At 40.0% G+C, this 21,298-nt stretch overlaps 2 protein-coding genes across 3 annotated transcripts in view; both read right to left on the bottom strand.

Moving 5' to 3' along the window:
* Positions 1–483: 483 nt before the first annotated feature.
* Positions 484–975, bottom strand: LOC140223930 (uncharacterized). Its single transcript, XM_072296454.1, has one exon. It carries the CDS (start codon positions 973–975, stop codon positions 484–486), a length of 492 nt encoding a protein of 163 aa, XP_072152555.1.
* Positions 976–8,363: 7,388 nt separating this feature from the next.
* Positions 8,364–21,298, bottom strand: part of LOC109040333 (uncharacterized) — a 109,635-nt gene continuing 96,700 nt past the window's right edge. For both annotated transcript variants that reach the window (XM_072296266.1, XM_072296267.1), the window contains one exon: positions 8,364–8,749. In XM_072296266.1, coding sequence (XP_072152367.1) covers positions 8,480–8,749 — 270 coding nt within the window. In that variant the 3' untranslated portion in view covers positions 8,364–8,479. The remainder of the gene's footprint in view (positions 8,750–21,298) is intronic.

Genomic DNA, 21,298 nt, shown 5'->3' with positions numbered 1-21,298 from the left:
CCATCGCTTTTTGAGGAATTTGGAGTCGGGGGGGGGGGATGATTTTTGACAGGAGAACAGGTGTCCGTTTTCCACATTCTACTTATCTCGATTTTTAAATCTTTATACTTGAGTCTTTTTTCGGCTTCCTTCGATGTTATGTTCCTATCCGCTGGGATTGACACGTCGATAAGCAAACAAGTTTGCCCCCTCTTTCGCAGTATGATGTCAGGTCTGCTGTTTGGCACCGTCCTATCAGTTCTGACAGGAACATTCCGTATGATAGTTTATTATTATTATTATTATTATTATTATTATTTCTTTTTTTTTAACTCGGAAGAGGGGACACTTCCGGTACAAGTATTACTGACGGGCCACAGGCCAAAGTCAGAAACACATACTATCTTGCTTGAATAAAAAGTGAATGTTATTTTAAAGTAAAATTAAAAAATTAAAAAAAAAAAAAAAAAAAAAAAAAATTAAATTTTAGGTGAAATCAAAAAATTACTCGATATTAAGGAACGACCTGACAATACTTGACGTGCTTATGATGACGGACTTCTGCATTGAATGAAGCAGGTAACTATCTATTCCAAGGTCTCGAAGATGTTGAACTAAACTTTTTGGAACTATCCCCGTTACTGACATTATAAGGGGCTTGATGCAAACAATGTTCAGGTTCCATAATCGCTTCATTTCTGCAGCTAAGGGCAGATATTTTACCATCTTTTCTTGATACTTCAGTTCCAAGTTATGATAATTAGGGATGCTAATATCAATGATGTAAGCGGTGCGATCTCGCTTATCTACAAGCACTATGTCCGGCCTGTTTGCCATAATGGTTTTATCGGTTAAGATCGGGTTATCCCAATAGAGCCGGAAGCGCTGATTCTCCAGGACTGTGGCTGGGCAATATTTGTAGTAGGGTTCAGCAGTATCACATAGTTCTCGATCCTTGCCCAGCGCTAAATGTATAGTTTTTTTTATTATTATCATTATCATTATTATTATTACGAGGGGCGTTCAATAAGTAAGTATCCCCCCTCTCTAAAATCAATAGAAATGGACCAATTTTAAGAAACTTGGGCTCAAAATCTTTCTTAGGATATACTGAGTTCAACAAAACAAACCGCAACAAAATCGGACCATGTGCGGCCGAACGCGAGCCGTTTGAACGCGCCGAGGTGTACGCCGCTCCCACCAAATCCGCGGAGATTTAAAGTCCGCGACAAGAGATGAGCTTCTCTGCCAACGCTTCAGTCGTTCATCACTGACGAAAAATCAAAGAAGTTTTTGTAGAATAAGGGGCTTACCTCACCTCTCCACATAACCAGCTTGATCCGAGCAGGTCTGATACTGATTGTGAGACTAAGAGAACAGCGTTTGGATACTACGCGTGTAGAGGTCTTTCAACTGGCTGGGGATGAAAGTGTTGACGGCTTGTTTGACCTCTTCCACTGATTCAAAATGAACTCCCCCGAGTTCAAATTTTAGATACGGCAGTAAATGGCAAAAAAGACCACCATTTATTCCCCTTTTTGAAATCTGAACTCATGGGAGTTCATTTTGAATCAGTGGAAGAGGTCAAACAAGCCGTCAACACTTTCATCCCCAGCCAGTTGAAAGACTTCTACACGCGTAGTATCCAAAAGCTGTTCTCTTAGTCTCACAATCAGTATCAGACCTGCTTGGATCGAGCTGGTTATGTGGAGAGGTGAGGTAAGCCCCTTATTCTACAAAAACTTCTTTGATTTTTCGTCAGTGATGAACGACTGAAGCGTTGGCAGAGAAGCTTTTCTCTTGTCGCGGACTTTAAATCTCCGCGGATTTGGCGGGAGCGGCGTGCACCTCGGCGCGTTCAAACGGCTCGCGTTCGGCCGCACATGGTCCGATTTTGTTGCGGTTTGTTTTGTTGAACTCAGTATATCCTAAGAAAGATTTTGAGCCCAAGTTTCTTAAAATTGGTCCATTTCTATTGATTTTAGAGAGGGGGGATACTTACTTATTGAACGCCCCTCGTATTAATAGGTATGAGGGCGGCTCGCAAAGCGAGTCGCATGTTCATCGCGAAGCGAAGAACCGGGGGTCCAGGAGCACTCCCCAGCTAGGCGCGACAGGCCGCATAGGGAGCTAATCACGGCTAGTATCATGGCCTAACAACCGCCCCTCGCACAACAGACGCGTTGGTAAAGTTAAAAATTGAAGTCAGCGAAATGACGTGAGTCCGCCATTTATAGTTATCCACTCAGCGATGATGGAAACTTGTTAGTAAACAAAGACCGCCATCTTCTGAGCAAAACTGGTAAGCGCCCTGGGAACCAGGCTGAGCGCTGAGCGATTTTGCTGAGAAGATGGCGGCCTTTGATTACCTCAGCGGGTAACTCAGAAAACGTTTAACAACACTTCGGCTCACTCAGCGAATAACTCAGCGTTGCTTTTCTGACTTTAACAACGCGTCTAGCGGAGTTTTGCCGTGACGTCAGCAGGAGCCCATTCTGATTCCCGGAATGAGGATCATGGCCTAATGAGCCCTATGAGACTCCTCATGCGTTTTCAAACTTCCCGCTCGTATGGGCTCCTGCTAATGCAGAGACAAGAGACCCTCCACTAGTATCTTGGCCATGGTGGAAGCTTTTACTTTCGGGACTTCAGCATTCTACTGTTGACTTACCTACATGGTTGATGTTCAACAACGTGTTGGCAGTTTCGTTTTGCAAACAAGCCGAAAATGGCCGACGTTTGGGAAAGTTGTTTGGCTCATGACGTCATCCGAAGCTCATCATCGACCATGTAGGTAAGTCAACAGCCGAAACTAGGGTGATGACTGTTGCTCCCTAATAATTGTCCATAAGGAATTGTTGAAACCCCAAAAGTAAAAGCTTCCACCTAGACATTCCTAAAAAAAAACTATCTGATCACATTTCAATCCAAATGAACTTTAACGAATTAATGAGATTAAAATTTAGGAACTTTACCCAGTATTATACTGATGGCGCCAAGACGGCTGAATACACCACGTCAGCCTTTCTCTCTAATGAATTCTATAAAGTCTATTCTCTATCGGAATATAATTCTATATTTGAAGCCGAAACGTGGGCTATTCTCCAAGCTGTTGAACACAGTATTAGCCTTAATCTTTCCAATGTTGCAATTTGTACAGACTCTCATAGCGTATTAGTTAACCTGATTAATCAACAACCGGACCTCCACCCCCTCATTGAAGAAACTAAAGAAATCTTGTTTAGATACCGAGAAAGGAATATTTGGCTGATCTGGATCCCTAGTCACTCAGGAATATTAGGTAACGAAAGAGTTGATCAATTGACTAAATCTATTCATTTAGCTCAGCCAATTGATAATAAAATCTTTTTTAAACAATTGTTCCCCCTTATCTCCCAACAAAACTTTAACGATTGGAACTCTGATTGGATAGCTTGTACGTGGAAAGGCCAAAGACTAAAATCTCTTCTCCCTACTCTCTCTCGTAAACCTTGGTTTTATAGACTTGACTGGAAACGCTCCCTTATCACGAATCTAATTAGACTTAGAATTGGTCATGGCCTGTACCCCACTCACTTGTTTAGAATTAACTTAACAACCTCTAATTTGTGTGAATGTGGTTCCATTGGAAACCTAGAACATATCCTTTTCCAATGTGATAAACTTAAAAATAGAAATACCCTTTTTTCTGAACTTATAAATAAATTTGAAATCTTCCCACCCTATTCAACCCTATATCTTCTTTCGGTCGGCGACCTCAATACCCTTAAATCCATAGCCCTTTTTCTAGATAAAAATGATATCCACCTCTAATCTACCAAATCTTCATTCTTACACTAATAATTTCCCTATATTTTTTTTTCACTCCCACCAACCGTCTTACCCTCTGTTTTATTCAATCTACCTTTTGTCCAAACAAATCATTCTCTCTAACACATTCAATCCCTACCGTATGTTCACTTTGTTTGTTTTCCATTACCCAGTCTCTGGTCATAGGAAGTCGCTCTGCCGGGTATCAGAGCGTGAAAATGGTGAAGGGTTCTCACCCTCTCTCTACTCAACTCCTCTTTTTTTTCAATCCCTCACCTTTTTCTATGTTTTTAGTTTTTTCTTTTTCACACCTCTAAAGTCGGTAACTAGTCACCTGTAACCTTCTCTCTACACTATCACACTAGTCTAAAGTTGGCTGCAGGTGCTTAGACACAAAGCCATAAAACAACAGAAAAAAAAAAAAAAAAAAAAAAAAGCTTCCACCTGTCGCTAGGAGGCTAGTGGAGGGTCTCTTGTCTCTGTGCTAATGTCATGCGCAGTAGAGGTTATATTTTCGTTTTCGGAACGACTGACCTAGTCTCATTAGGCCATGGGCTAGGGGCCCATGGCCCTAGCCCATGGGAGGGGAGAGAGGAAGGGAGTGAGAGGGGGGTGAACATTTTTAAAAGCAGGGTGTCCACTGGTACGTATATATATATATATATATATATATATATATATATATATATACATACATACACTTACACACATATACACACACACGGGTTGGTGCGTAAAATGCGTAAAAAAATACGTATTTTTTTCCAGAAAGTATATACGTAATTTATGTATGGTGCGCATACGTCTGCGCGCGGCGGACGGAGCGTGCTCGTTTGAATTATGTAGATTTAGTTCCGCTTTACGCCGCCAGAGTGCGTTGCATGATACCGTGAGTGATGAGCTGTGATTGGTCCGCGACGATGCACGGTATGCCGCGTTGGGTGGGCTCGATGCTCGGTGAAGTGTATCATGTTCATTTGTTACCCGCGTCACAACATAACCTACTTATTCTTTTTCATGCTTCAAAAAAATCAGGGATTATATTCGCTTTCCCAACTATTTTTTCTTCTCTTTTACTAAAAGCGGGATTTGTTTGGATTTTGTAAATTTCTTAAAGTATAATCTTAAAAGTTAAGATATTTGGACCCTCCTCCCCCTATTTTTCTGCCAAAATAACTGCATTTTATCTACAACATAAGTAGTTTTTAGGGAAGCCTGTTTCTAGCCCTCATAATGAACTCATGATCAATTTGAAAAAATTAATCGTCTTAAAAGAGCGACAAGTTAGCAGTAAACGCTGAGCAATTTTGTAATCGCACGAACTTTTTTAAAAAATACATAATTCTTGATCTTATCGTACTTAAAAAAAACATAAAATGTGTATAATTTTTTTAAGTGCCAGTAGACACCCTGTAAAAGCGGAAAACACTGTTTTTTGTTGTTTCAAGACCATTTGAATGCATCCCACAAGTTTCAAAAATTTCATGGTTTTTTCCATTTCTGGCCAAGGAATCTCATTTTCTCACGTGTGATGAAAAAATGTGGGGCTCCTCACCTCTAATATTTGAATCAACGTGCAGTTCGTTGTAGTTCGGTTGGAGGATAGGTTGGTGCCGGCACGAGCTAGAGCTGTAAATTTCAAGTGAAATTTCGAGAATTCCGTGGTCCATTTTGCTGAAAACTGACATATTCCATTTTCCATGAAATTTCAATTATTTTCAGAGTGCGTGGCACATGCGGGCTGCGTATGCACCTCGCAACAATTATCCAAAAATTTGTTATGTAACTTTAAATTTTAACACTTGATGTTTCTTTTTCAAAATTACGAAACTAGGACCATACGGTTTCTACTATTTTTGAGGCATACATATTAAGTCCATTGCAAAAGTTTTAAAGCAATTGATTAAATTTACTTTTATAAAGCTTCATGCAATTTTGCATCGCTGGCCAGAACCACCAGAACTATTCCTTCTTCCTCCCTTCCCATTTTCGTACACAGCACCTCATCAGCATAGCATATAGGTACCTACCGCGGGTGTTCCAAAGCACCCGTCCACTATCTTTATCGCGGAAACAGCCGAGAATCGAGCTTCGGGACGAAAACCTTCGGGGTAAAATCAACCTCAAAGAATTCAATTAAAATATTTTCAGCCCCCCCAAAATCCCATGGGGGGGTGTGTTTAAGTGGGGTACCCCCGTTTCTCGCATATTTCAATAGGAAGGGTATGAGTTGACTTCGGATTCAGGGTTTATCGCCAAAAATAAGAACTTTTTGTTTAATGCAGTTTCTCCCTAAACCCCTATTTTTTGGAGTTACAGGGCATTTCAGAGCATTTTTTGGGAAAATTTCAATTGGATACTGTACGCGTCAAAATTATCCAATTCTCAAAATCTGAAAGTTTCCTAAGAAAAGAGATCAACACCTTTTTAAGGATGTGCCACATGACCCCTGTTGACTCAAAATTATGCAGGCCACGACTCCCTGAAAGGTTTGGGGCTTTGAAGGGCCATGAGTCGAACAGCAAGGGTATGTTTTTACTTCAAATGTGGATCCTCTGCGAAATGTTACGTAGAATTGATATGGCATATTCGCCCCAAATTACTTAGGACCCCCTTTCCCCATAAGGAGCTGCGTATTTTTGGAGGAAATAAGGGGCAAATAGACCACATGCCATATCACTTCTATGTAACATCGCATAGAACCCTTCTTATTTTTGATCACTAAATTCGAATTCGAAGTCAAACCATTCCTATTTGAAATATAAGAGAATCGGAGGGTAACTCCCCCCCCCCCCCCCCCCCCCGAAATGGGGTTTCCAGGGGCTGAAAATATTTTCATTGAATTCTTTTGGATCGATTCACCTCGTCCCGAAACTCAATTCTGGGCCATTCTCAGAAAAAGAAAATGGCCAGGTGCTCTGGATATACTGGAGTACTTCAACAAGTACGGGCAAAAATCATTAGATGTCAATATTATAATTCGACGGCATAAGTCTGCAATCACATATCTCGTTTGTGGTGTCTGAAAATCTCCGCCTCTATCTTATTTTTTTAAAGGAGAACAAATTGACATCATTCCTTGAAGTTTAGGCAGAATTTTCTTCACACAGAGAGGAAAAGTCAATGCAGTTTCAAAGAATTGCCGTTGAGTAGTTTTCTGTTTAAAATATAAAGTCTGACAGAAAGTCTGCGATGTTGCAAACCGAGTTATGTGATTGCTGACTTACACCGTCGAATTGCAGTTTTTTACTTACGGAAGTCTTTTAAGCATGGCTTCATTAGGCTGGCACCAGCTTGATAGAACCACACATGTTCTGCACTTATGTTGAAGCATGGCTCAGTGATAGTGCGAAATACGAAGCAAGGGTGTGAACTGCGCATATGTGCTTGTGATTGGAGACAAGTATTTTTTTCAAACACATATACGTGTTCTCGGTAGTGCAAGGGTTAAATGCATGTCTCTAAGTACCAGTTAAAAAGTAAAAGTACACGCATAGAATGTTGCCAAAAACGATTGTTTCTGATGCAGTTTTTTGGTCTGTTTGAATTTTGAAGGTGGTTTGAAGGAATTTAATTTCGGTAGTGAAAGTGCTTAAGAACTCATTTTAAATCTAATTTCTAAAATCTTGACTCTTGTTTCTTTTTTGATAAGGAATTCAGACCTTTATCGTTTTAAATTTTACAAAATTCTTCTTCTTTTTGCTACGAGGTATAAGCATGAGACAAGGGTGCAGATCTTGGCAAAAAAATCTACTTGCATCAAATGACCCATGGATCAGATGAAATGCTACACCAACAGATCCAATTGAAATAATAAACATAAAGTTGACAATTTTGCTTTCAGTGCTCTTTGCTTTGGAGGAAAAAGTTTGAAAACTTTGGTGCAATTCCCTAGTGCAGTGGGAAGAGGGCTTGCAGCAAAAGGAGGTCGTCTCAGTAAAATTGATATTTCGCACTGACAAGGGTCTTGACCAATTTTCGAAAATTTTGGATTATTTTAGCTGAAAGTGTGCTTAGCAAGTGCATTTATATCACTTTCATTCATTTCTTCTCACTCAAAAGTTATAAAAAGGAGAAGCTCACTTTACAGAAGAACTTACTAAATTCAGGAACTTGTAGTTCTAAAATTGTTTGGTGAGTACGTTGCAGACAATTAGCAGTCTTCAGCACTTTGCAAGCGGTTTACATGTATTTTCTATAAACCCCAATGAAGCGAATCAGCCTAATGAAGATTCTGATGGGTTAAGGCCCTCAAAAGCATGAATCCGTTTTGGAGCGCCTTCAGTTTTGTAAAAATTTATGCTTTGTTACTGAGTTAGTTCAATAGCCTATCCAATCTAAACCCAAATAAGGTCACGGATTTCACGACGCGCTCTCATGAGTTTACCAGTTCCTACCACGTTTTTCAGGAGGAAAAAATGTGTATTGATATTAAAAACAAAATAATCAGTACTGTAATCTTATTCCTATAATCTATTTATTATTCCTATCAATTTACTTATTTCACTTGATATCTTTACTTATGGCTTGCAATTGCATTGATTGGTGACAGTAAAAATAAAAAAACAACTGGATTAGTTTGTGACGTTAGTAAATTGATTAAAGTATTTATGTACAATGTGGAGAACACAAAAAATTGACAGACCAGTTGACAGAAAGAAGAAGGTATCTGCTTGTAGAAGAGAACATTCTACTTTCTTCCCCAAGCACGTAAGATTGCAAGAGCTTTGTTGAGAATATCACACCACTCAATTCTCTCTTCTTTTGTATCTGCGGACAGCAAATGTCGGACAAGGGTGTGAGTGGGGTACCTCACAAGTGCAAGGGAATCTGTGTCATCCTCTTCAGTTGGCCTGATAGTTTCCAATAAAAATGTATTTGGTCTTGCGCAAATGTCCCTGCTAACAACATTGACCGTATTTGTGGTGCAAGAGTTTAAGTCAATTGTATCAATTGGTACCTAAAACAAGAAGTTAATATAACTTGTTCTATAAATATGTAGGACAGAACTTGGATGCTTTATGGTAGCCGGACACATACATAACAAGGACAAAAAGACAAAATTCATTGGGAAACAAGGCTATGGGACGTTTCGACTTGGTTTCCAAGGCCTAAACGAACAAACCACCCCCCCCCCCCCCACCCAACTGAAAAACTAAAACATTTTAAAAAATAAAGCAAATAAGTTAAATCATGAAAACCTGTTAGTGATCAAGATGATCAAGTACATAAGAGATAAAATCGATGACCAGAAAACGTCCGTCAACTATTGGTTAGTGCCACCAATTGCCACAGATGGCAAAACCTCACGGCAAAAACTAAGAATGCATAGTCTCCATTCACAAATTCAACGACCAGTCGGGTAGTACTGCCACTTTGCCACCGATGGCAGTACCTCACAGAAAGATCGAAATAAGCAAGTGAAGCTTCCTTACGATGAATTTCCCATTGAAATGTAATGTTACAAAAACAACCCAACTCAAAAAACTGAAAGTTCCATTTTATTGTGGAAATGGTAAAACTTCCTATTACTGTTACGAGTTTCCTCTTTTTATTTTAAATTTTTGCTTCATTCATTCATTTAAGAGTTTCGAGCATAGTGTCTAGAATTTTTGACAGAGCTCATTCCCTAATTTTTCCCTCACTTTCAACTCATTCCAAAAGCATTCTCGATGTTTATATTATCTGGTCAATGAAAGCTTCATTTGGAGATTCAAATAAGTCTTTCAAGAATAACCCTTAATAACAATAGATATTTAAAATTTCTACAAAATTTGAAAACGAAACGGCTCAAAGCAGTGGAAGAAAAGATTCCTCGTTTCTGGAGCAGATTCCCTGATTTTTCCCTGAACTTTTCCATTCCCTTATGAACCCTGGGTTTCCCTGGTTATTCCCGGTTTTAGACGCCATGGTTTCAGAAGCTCGTAGTAATTTTTATGGCCTCACCTTCATCCACTCAATAACGACCTAATATGGACCCCCAAATTCCTCTAAAACATTTTATGGTTTGAGAAAATTTAAACAACATGTTGTATTTTAACAAAAAACTTTCTCTCTCACTTCTCTGAAAAGTTTGATAAAACCAAGATTCACAAAACCTGCTGTTAAATTATAACGGAATCGGGAGGATTTTTACAGGGTTGCCACAAAAATTTGGAAATGATTTTCCCTGACTTTTCCAGGTTCTCCCTGACGAAAAATGGAGAAATTCCCTGACCTTTGAGAACGCGGGCCATGATCGCACAGCCAAATTTACACCTTGCTAGCTACCATCGCACTAATAGAGCATCCCATTTGGAAACGCGCTTAAGCTACGGAGTCAGAAATTAATTGTAGAACATTTGGGAATACAAAAAGGGTTGTTAACTTTTTCTTTTAATTTTGATGCTTTTGACTTTCTTGAGCAACCCAATAATTGTTTTAGAAATGAAAACTTTTGAACGATTGTTCTTTTGAAGAAACACTCTAAAAAAATGGTCTTCCCTGGTGTTCGTTTCTCTATTTATCTCTCCCTTCCCAGGATTTTTCAAAAACCTATTTTTAAAGTGAGCTTCAAATGGTTTATTTTTTCAAGAACTTTGATGCTTTGCGTTTGCAATAATCCTAGACACTCAAATTACTTTAAAGAAGAAAATAAAACGGTTAGTGGTTAGTCATCGGTAGTAGTTGAAATTTCAAAAATACACATGGGCGTAGCTAGGTCATTTTGCTGGGGGAGGGCCTGGCCCCCCACCACCGGGGGTCTGGGGGGTATGGAATACCCCCCCAGGTCAGTGGGGGGTCCAGGGAAAATTTTGGAAATTTTAACTCTATTTGAGCGCATCTCGAGGCACTTGTGGCGCTAATCTTCCTTCAATTTCCGCCTGAAAATCACAGTTTTACGCAATTTAAGGTGAAAATACTTTGAAATTGTTACATTCAACAGGTTATTCTATTTAAAGGCATCGTCTCATGGGCCACGGCGACAAAAACTTACCGTAGAAGAAGGTGTTTTTGCAGCATCCAGAATTTCTGGGGGGGCCAGATGATACTATTTTCAATTCTGAGGGGGCCAGGCCCCCCCTGGCTCCCCCTTCCTATGCCTCTGAAAATACACACAAAAAATGGGCATTCCAATTTGCGTTGCTTGTTGCGTTGGCGACCAAATACGGCTGCATAATTTAACTCTTGAATGCATCGCGAGATATGCCACTTCATCGCAATTTATATTGCGTTCAAAACCGAAAAAAGAAAGATTTTAAGCAACTCGTGAAAATTGTCAATTTTTCCCTGACTTTTAGCTGTTTTGGGTCAAATTCCCTGACGATTCCAGGTTTTCCAGAGCACTTTTTTCCCCCTGACTTTTCCAGGTTTTCCCTGAATTCCCTGACCATGGCAACCCTGCTTTTACCAAAAATTTCCCTAGACTTATTTTAAAGTGTAAAAAAAAAGAAAGAAAAAAAATTTCCCCAAATAGAAGGAAAGAACCAAAAAGCTATTTGAGCTTCATAAATTCCTCAAATGAACCTGAAATCACCATGTCGGTCGAGCTCTACTTGCTCTGTCTCAGTCAAATTTGTCCTTCAATCATGAGTTCTAAAACAAGCAAAACTTTCATGGACCTTGCCGTACCTTATTCCAACAAAATTAAATGCCTTTCAATAAGAACGCGAACAAAAATAGTTTCCCAACATAAATATGGATAGTCACTTTCGTGTTAACAGAAACTCTCTCATCAAGGAATATGCATGAGCACTCTCAGCATAAACACTTAATTTCGTCAGAATAAAGAACAAAAAGGTCCATGCCAGTTGCGCTTGCAGCAGAAATCATGCTTGAAGGAAAGATTTGACTGATATCAGAGCAAGCAAGGCTAGATTGATACTACGATTTCAAGTTCATTTATAAGTGTATAAAGCTCAAATCGGTTTTTTGGTTTTTTCACCTCCAGTTTTCGTTCAGAACATACTTCTTTAATACTTCAGAATAAGTTTTTGGACATTTTTAGTGAATATCTTACTGAGTCTCTTAAAATTCAACAAAAGACAACGGTCCAACCCTATGGGAAAGTTGACCCGGTGAAATCAGCTGGTTTCTTGATATGTTGCAGGTCTTAACCTACTGATCAAAAGTGTCAATGGGCGTTTCTTCCTATCTCGAAGTTTTACCCTCCATTTTGGGGGTCAAAGTTCACAATTCAGCGTGTGCTTTGCTGCAGGTTCATTCGTCGCATTTGAGATTCTCTACCTGTCATTGTATAGGCGGGAGAAGGGGGGAAAAGGACGGCACACAGAGAATAACGCCAGTAAAATCGGCTTTTCATACTAACAAACTTTATTCACAAAACAGATACGTATATACAGGTAATTGTCCTCCGTCAACGCTCGCAGGCGAGGTGCATTCGGCAATATTGAAGAGTAAACATTAAACATAGAAAGGTCATTCAACACTTATCAGTTGTTGCCATATTTCATGACACCCCGACTTAATGTTTGCGCTTTAATTATACTAAGCCTAGTTTCTCTCTCAAAAAACAAAAATGTACCCTGGGTAGGCCTTTGGTTAAAATACCAGCTAACTGTTTTTTACTCTCAACATACTCAAGAGAAATTCTTCCTTTCTTCCATGAATCTGAAATATAGTTATATTTTATGTCCATATGTTTGACTCGTTTATTATTTGAAGGATTCTTAATAATATTTATACACCCTTGATTGTTTTCATGCACTCTGATTGACTCTGATTTGAAAATCTGCCAACAGTTTTTCCAACCCAATCCCTTCCTGGATCGAACTGCAAAGGGATATTATTTCAGCCTCAGTACTCGATGGGGCAACAAAATTTTGTTTTCTCGTACTCCTCCAAGACACTGTGTTCCCAAATACTTGAAATAGGTTTCCTGAAACAGATTTTCTGTCATTTATATCTCCCCCCAGTCAGAGTCCACGAAGCAATCAAGTACCTGGTCTTTACTATGATTTTGATAAATTAATTCCAGGTTCATTGTTTCCTTTAAATAACTCAGAACTCGTTTTAAATAGGCCAAAAGTTCATGCGTAGCTTTATCTTGAAATCTACTAAAGTTATTTATGACAAAACTTAAATCCGGGCGTGTTCCCAACATTAAATACATAATACGTCCTACCATTTCCCTCACCTCTTTTACAATAACATTGGATTCTGGTCGGGCTGATAAATCTAGTTTCAATTGTTCATCTATTGGAGTAAAAATTGGTTTACATTCCGACATATTATACTTTTTTCAACACCTTTAAGATATCCTCTTTTGGACTCAATTTGATTTTTTGTTGTTTAGGATCAATCTCGATTTCTAATCCGAGAAAATGTTTCAATGTTCCTAAATCTACAATATCAAAGGACCCTACAACAAAACGGCCAAATCGGCCCAAACACGGAATCGTACGATTTTCTCAGGGATGATAGAGGGTCTTCCCAGACACTCAAAACTGGTCATATTTTTTGCCTAACCCCCAAGGAAAAGGGGGGAGAGGGGATCAAAGTCAAAACCTTTAAATTAGCATAACTTCTCAACGGTTTGTCATAGAAAGATGATCTTGGTGTCAAGATTTCCAAAAAAATGAGAGCTTTCAGAATATATGTATGAAATTAATTAAATTTTAAAATTTGACCCACTTTTGGGGCATTTTACAAGGTCCCCCTTTTGTAAATTTTCGTTTTTTTGAGATTTTCGGTTGTTCGGTTCGCACGGATCAAAACAAAAACAATTTCAAATGAAAGTAGAGCGTTTAAGCTTTAAAACAAGCCCAAGATGATCTTGGGGAAACGATTAGAAGCGGAGTTATGAGTTTTCAAAGTTGACGTGGCGCGCGGGAACCTTGTCTGTTCCGAGTCTCAAGGCCACCTGCGCGCCCCGGATTGCCTGCAGGTCGCAAGTTTTGGTGTTTTTATGCTTCTGTAGGTCATTTTTAATGTAAATCATTCAATGAAGATAGTTTAATCAGAATTTTTTAATTTTACACAATGGGCCTTCGGCGAGGTACACCACATTAACGTCAAAAAATTTTAACTGCATTTCAAATAGCCCCCTCAAGAATAACTGAGACTTGTTTTGAAGCTCAAAGCTCGTCTGCTTCTACGAGAAACTATTTGGCTTTACCAAGTGAGTTCCGTCAGACGCTGTAGCTTATAGCTCAATTAAAAAATTTTAAAATTAGGGGTCCCCCAAAATTTGGCATCAATGGGTTATAATTTCTAAATGTTTCAGTTCTGTATGGAGCATATGTATATTTGAACTGAGGGTCCATGGTTTCTTCTAAATTATAAGAGCAGAATCGTCATCGTCAGCAAATGTTTAATGAGGTATGATGGACATAATGGTTGATACTCTAAGCCCCCTCTCGCTCCTCCCGTAAAATTAAAAAATTTCGTTTACTCTATCTTCATTGAATGATTTACATTAAAAATGACCTACAGAAGCATAAAAACACAGAAACTTGCGACCTGCAGGCAATCCGGGGCGCGCAGGTGACCTTGAGACTCGGAACAGACAAGGTTCCCGCGCGCCGCGTCAACTTTGAAAACTCATAACTCCGCTTCTAATCGTTTCCCCAAGATCATCTTGGGCTTGTTTTAAAGCTTAAACGCTCTACTTTCATTTGAAATTGTTTTTGTTTTGATCCGTGCGAACCGAACAACCGAAAATCTCAAAAAAACGAAAATTTACAAAAGGGGGACCTTGTAAAATGCCCCAAAAGTGGGTCAAATTTTAAAATTTAATTAATTTCATACACATATTCTGAAAGCTCTCATTTTTCTGGAAATTTTGACACCAAGATCATCTTTCTACGACAAACCGTTGAGAAGTTATGCTAATTTAAAGGTTTTGACTTTGACCCCCTCCCCCCCCCTTTTCCCTGGAGGTAAGGCAAAAAATATGACCAGTTTTGAGTGTCTGGGAAGACCCTCTATCATCCCTGAGAAAATCGTACGATTCCGTGTTTAGGCCGATTTGGCCGTTTTGTTGTAGGGTCCTTTCTTGATTAGCTCAGATTTATATCTTTTAATTAGTTCATGGCGAGGAGCACTTATAATTATGTCAACAACAAAAATCAAAATCAAAATCAATCCTTCCCCACATTCTTTTGTGTATTAACAGTAATCGTTTTCAGATTGGATAAAACCTAGTTTCATTAAAAACTCATTGAACTCTGAATTCCAGACCTTTGCTGATTGTCTTAGTCCATATAATGCCTTATTCAATTTTAATACAAATCCACTCCTACATTTTACACCTTCAGGGGGGTAAATGTACACATTTTCATTCAATTTTCCGTTCAGGAAGGCAGTTTTTATATCTAATTGAGCAAATTCATAACCATACTGGTTTCTTACGGCTAAAAGGGTTCGTATGGTAGCCATTGAAGCAACAGGAGAATATATTTCTTCATAGCAAAAACTGTCTTTTTGAACCCCGAGCTACTAAACGACTTTAGTATTTTTCTTCTGCATGAGGTTTATATGTAAAGACCCATTTTGTATCAATGATCTCGGCATTACTGGGTTTCGGCACCTCAGTCCAGACTTTCTTTTTGTTGATTGATTCTAACTCCTGATTCACTGCCTGATACCATTCTTTCTTGTCCTCTTTAGAATCCAACTCAGAAAAATTTCTTGGAATATCATCGACTAAAGCAATGGCATCGTATGCAGAATAGAGTACAAAATCCTTAAGATGTGCTGGTAATTTTACCTCACGTGTGGGCAAAACCCCTGGGTTGCTCTCCTTTCGGAAGTTTCGAAATCCGAATCAGGTTCTTCTTTTGAGCTATTGAATTGAGAATCACTTTTCTCATCGATTCACTTGAAGAGTCACTTTCAGTTTCGCTGATCACATTATCTTTAGTAAATGTATTCTCTTTATCATCTTTTTCTTTTACTGGAAATGTTCTTCAAAGTCCGGTAAAACAGCATGATTCCCGAAATACGACTCATTTTCATTGAAAATTACATCTCTTGAAACAACCACTTTTTCTTTTTCTGGACTCCATAGTCTATACCCATTGTTGCAATACCCTATCATAATGCCTTTCTCGGTCTTCGAGTCTAACTTTTTACGCAACTTTTTCGGAATATGGCGGTATGCAATCGAACCAAAAATTCTCAAATTGCTTACGACAGGTTTTTTACCATACCATACTTCCACAGGTGTCATGTCATTGAAGTTTACCATCGGACTTCTATTTATCAAATAAGCTGAACTTAAAACTGCTGCTGGCCAAAATTCTTGGGCATGTTAGAATCAATCAACATTGCCCTAGCTTTCTCTACAATTGTTTGCATAAAACGCTCTGCTTTACCACTTTGTTCTTGTGAATATAGAAAAGCATAATCGATCGTAGTCCCGTCTTCTTTACAATAAATTTTAAATTCATTTGAAATATATTCTCGTCCGTTATCACACCTGAGCACAGAAATTTTCTTTTCAAACTTGGCCTGAGCCATTTATGAGAATTCTTTGAAGCAACCAAATACTTCGATCTTGTTTTTGATTACATATACCCGAACAAAATTCGAGTAATCATCAACAAAAATCACGAAATATTTTTCGCCGTTTATGCCCTGAGGTGATATTGGCCCCCCTACGTCAGAGTGTACTATTTGTAAAACTCGTGTACTCTTACTCCGTGTTTTGAAAACTGATCTCGTTTGTTTACTAGCTACGCAAGATTCACAGAATGCGACCTTGCTGACTCGGAATTTTTCAAAGCCACTGACCGGATTGTTATGAATCAGTTTCTCGAAGTACGAGTTGCTGATATGGCCAAGTTTTTTATGCCATTTCATAGCTAATTCATTGTCAACTTCTACGACCAGAGCGTGATTTATAACAACCTCGAAATGATTTTATAAAAAATTTTCCCATATCCCCCACCAATTATCTCATTTTCACAGGATAGAGTTACTTCCTCATTTTCAAAAATTACTTTTATACTCGCCAAGTTCAGTTTTCTTGCGGATAGAAGATTTTTCTTATTGTTAGTTTTGGGACTAGCAGAACGTTTTTTATGCAGCAATCGATTTTTTTATTCCCTACTTCGCTCAAAACATTTATATTTCCAATACCCACAGCCTCAATGAACTCATTTTCTTATGCTATGGCAATATGTATAGGTTCCTTTAGTAATGTTAGTTCACTAAATAAATCCTTTTGAAACACTAGATGATCAGAACAACCAGAATCGACATAGAATTCAATGCAATTTTCATTTTCACTCACTGCGTTTTCTGTTAGAAAGCAAATGCTGCCAAGCAAACGCGTCCTTGTCTGCATGGTAGCCTGATTTTTGATCTGAATTCTTTTTGTCACCTTTTCCTTTGTTTGGTCCACTCCTTCTATTGTTGTTCTGCTGCTTGGGTGGTTTCTTACATTCTTGTTTCCAGGGTCCAGGGATGCCGCAGTTGTGACACTTTCCCTTCCGTAAGGGTGTGTCTTATTTTTGGGTTTTTCGAAATCCGAAAAGCGCTACCTCTAAAAAGTTTCTCTCTGGTGTAAAAATAAACATACTCTTTGAAAAATTCCAAAATTTTAATTTTAACCCACCTCTCACGGGGCAAAAAGGGCCTAAATGCAAAGTTTGAATTTATGAATTTTTAAAGTGTCATTCTGCGGTAGAAATGAAAGGTCACGGTCCTTTTGACGGAAATTTCGTCCGTTCGGCCGTATCGTGCATTTTAAAGGCATAAATAAATAGCCTCTGGAACATATTTGCTGCGCTCCGCGCGCAGTACCGGGCCGCGCGCTTGCGCGCAGCGCACACACCTTCACTTACCTGACACCAGAACCCGACGCGACGTCGGTCCGCGGAAACCCCTATTGGACTTTTTGTTCCTTTAATAAGTAAAACGACAGCAACTTACAGCGGTACCGCTGTAACGTTAGCCTTAAGAAAACTATCAAAACATTTATGGTCACCTGGTGAGACGCTAATTCCTTTAACTCTATTTGATATGCGACTTTTCACAGAAGAAAGAGAAACTAGCATCCTCACTTTGACGAAAAACCATGGTCTTCCTGATCCTCCGAATCGATTACCTACCAATTTATACCAAGGAATGTCCCAGCCTACCCAATCTTTTTGCAACGAATAGCAAAACACTCTTCAGTATTTTACAAATTCCTTTTTTCGGAAATTGTAAAAAGTTTGCGTGTGGTCAACGATTCCGCGGGATGGGCAGTTCGACGTATGCAAACATGAAGTCGATCGATACTACGATTCGATACGAACTTCTCAATATGTCAAAAAGAAAGTGAACTTTAAAAAGAAAATCAAAAGCCTGTAAATTTTCGAGGTGTTTGTGATACTTTCATGTATGAATAAACCCAAATATTTCGGCTAAATGTGTTTTACCTCCGTAGCATACCCTTCATTAATCTGGTTAGCATAATGGATTTTGATGTGCCTCACTTTATTTATAGGTCGTTTTACTTATTAAAGGAACAAAAAGTTCAATAGGGGTTTCCGCGAACCGACGTCGCGTCGCGTTTTGGCGTCAGGTAAGTAAGGTGTGTGCGCTGCGCGCAAGCGCGCGGCCCGGTACTGCGCGCGGGGCGCAGCAAATATGTTCCAGAGGCTATTTGTGCCTTTAAAATGCACTATACGGCCGAACGGACGAAAGGACGACGGACCGGTCTTATGGGAAAAGTGGGCCCGGTTTATTCGGCTGCGCTTTTGATATGTTGTAGGTCTTAACCTACTGATCAAAAGTGTCAATGGACGTTTCTTCCCATCTCGAAGTTTTACCCCCCATTTTGGGGGTCAAAGTTGCCAATTCGGCGTATAATTGGTAGTGTTGACACCCGGGTTTGTTGGTCGCCTATAAGATCCTTTAATGGTTTCTTGAGTCTATTGTATCCTCTGAATAGGCAAGAGACCATCCGAATTAAAAAACTGAACAATTTTGCCTTATGGGGAGGGGGGGGGGGGTATTTACGCCACCGATTTCAGCGTCGGCGAGTCGCATTAAACTGATCAATTGCTGATTCGGGGATAATCTCATTGCTGATTGTAAAATGGATCGATATGGATCAAAAAAGTGCCACCACTATACTACGTGCCAGTGCCACACTGACCTACGCTGAGAGATCCTATTGCGACGGAGGGTGCGGATTGAGAGGCCTCCTTTTTCTTACAGCGTACTCCGTGCTTCATCTCAGTCGACCTTTCGAAATTCAGTCGGCCTCATTGGGATAAGAAAGTCTCCAAAACATGACGAAACCATCGGTTCAATGCAACTCGCGGAAGCCAGTTTTATAGTCCGAGTTCGGTCGCGCACTTTCCGCCCCCCCCCCTCCAGGGGGTATGTTCTGAGCTGCATCTCAGTCGACCTTTCAAGATGCAGTCGAAATCATTTGCATAAAAAATTCTCCAAAACATGGCGAAAGAATCGGTTTAATGCGACTCTCCGACGCTGAAATCGGTGGCGTAAATACCCCCCCCCCTCCCCATAAGGCAAAATTGTTCAGTTTTTTAATTCAGATGGTCTCTAGCCTATTCAGAGGATACAATAGACTCAAGAAACCATTAAAGAATCTTATAGGCGACCAACAAACCCGGGTGTCAAAACATGGCGAAAGAATCGGTTTGATGCGACTCTCCGACGCTGAAATCGGTGGCGTAAATACCCCCCCCCCCCTCCCCATAAGGCAAAATTGTTCAGTTCACACTACCAATTATACGCCGAATTGGCAACTTTACCCCCAAAATGGGGGGTAAAACTTCGAGATGGGAAGAAACGCCCATTGACACTTTTGATCAGTAGGTTAAGACCTACAACATATCAAAAGCGCAGCCGAATTAACCGGGCCCACTTTTCCCATAAGACCGGTCCGTCGTCCTTTCCGCCAAAAGGACCGTAACCTTTCATTTCTACCGCAGAATGACACTTTAAAAATGCATACATTCAAACTTTGCACTTGGGCCCTTTTTCCCCGTGAGAGGTGGGTTAAAATTAAAATTTTGGAATTTTTCAAAAAGTATGTTTATTTTTACACCAGAGAGAAACTTTTTAGAGGTAGCGCTTTTCGGATTTCGAAAACCCAAAAATAAGACACACCCTACCTTGTTGCCTGAAATGCTGTTGTCCCAGATTCGTCCTTCGTGCCCGAAGTCTTCACGCCACCTCATGATTCTTCTGCCGCGAGTCTCGCCACCAAATTCTGAAGAGTCTTCTCCCTCGCTTCCGTTGATTCCCAAGACGTGGCAAAGTACCTGAAACTTTCCGGGAGAGATACGAGCACTTTAGAGATCAACATGTCGTCGCTAATCTTGCATTCTGTCTGAGCCAGTTGATACGCCAGGTTCTGCAGTTTCCCGATTTGATCCACCAGTTTTCCTTTCGTCATCCTGAACCCATAGAACTCCTGAAGTAGGTTGCATCTCCTTTGTGCCGTATTTCTCTCGTAAAGCTCAAGCAACTTTGTCCACATCTGGAAACTCGTTGTCGCTGTCATGATGTGCGTCAAGATTCCCGTCTCCACAGTTTGGATGAGAATCTTCTGTGCCTGCATGTCCTTAAGATCCCATTGGTGCGCTTCCTCTGCATTCGTTGATGATCTCGCTTGCCTCCCTTCTACAGTGCTGAAGGCTTCCTTATCCTTAAGCAAGATCGTCACCTGAAACTTCCATATATGTAAGTTGTCTTCACCCCTAAGTTTCTCGATTTTGATGAATGTGTTCTCCATCTTGGCTGCTATCTTGAGTTTGGCGCCCGCTCTCTGCTCCTGGACCTCACATCAGATGTCCACCTGCTAGAACCGCCCAAAACTCCCTCTGGATGCCGGCTGCCTCAGAGACGCTGTCCTGGAATGGTAGATGTAACCCTTTTGAGTTCTTGTACCTCTGCTCGTAGCCTTTTCTGAGTCCTATAGTTCAATTTGCACCGCTAAACCAAAAGTAAGCCAGTACTAGTGCGATGATCAGTCCGTACAAGATGTAGTTGTGATGGTCCACTGCAACCTCCTGCCCCACGATTTGAGTCTGAGTGTTGATGTTCTCCTTGGATTCTTCACTAGACGAGTCGAACCAGCCCATTGGATAAGTGGCTTATAATTTCGGTTCGGTGCAAACTTGAACGAAGACAAAGATACCAGCTATCTGCAGAGTTACTTACTCATGATGACTGTAGGGACTGCTGTAGTGACTGGGCCCATAACCTGTCATTATGTATAGGCGGGAGAAGGGGGAAAAGGACGGCACACAAAGAATAACGCCAGTAAAATCGGCTTTTCGTACGAACAAACTTTCTTCACAAAACAGATACTTATATACAGGTAATTGTCCTCGGTCAACACTCGCAGGCGAGGTGCATGCGCTAATATTGAAGAGAAAACATTAAACATAGAAAGGTCCTTCAACACTTATCAGTTGTTGCCATATTTCATGACAATTTTTTTTAGTCTATTCTATCCTCTGAATAGGCTAGGAACCCTCCGAATTAAAAAAATTGAACCATGTTGCCATATGCGGGAGAGGGGGGGGGGGTTGTTGAC

The sequence above is a fragment of the Bemisia tabaci genome, chromosome 2, assembly GCF_918797505.1.
Source record: "Bemisia tabaci chromosome 2, PGI_BMITA_v3".
Classification (NCBI taxonomy): domain Eukaryota; kingdom Metazoa; phylum Arthropoda; class Insecta; order Hemiptera; family Aleyrodidae; genus Bemisia; species Bemisia tabaci.
Note: the sequence above shows the minus strand (reverse complement) of the source record. Positions and strands in the feature narration are given on the sequence as shown.

What these genes read in the sequence shown, in the direction of transcription:
- LOC140223930 (XM_072296454.1), bottom strand. Translation starts at nt 975, where the DNA reads ATGATAATAATAAAAAAAACTATACATTTAGCGCTGGGCAAGGATCGA.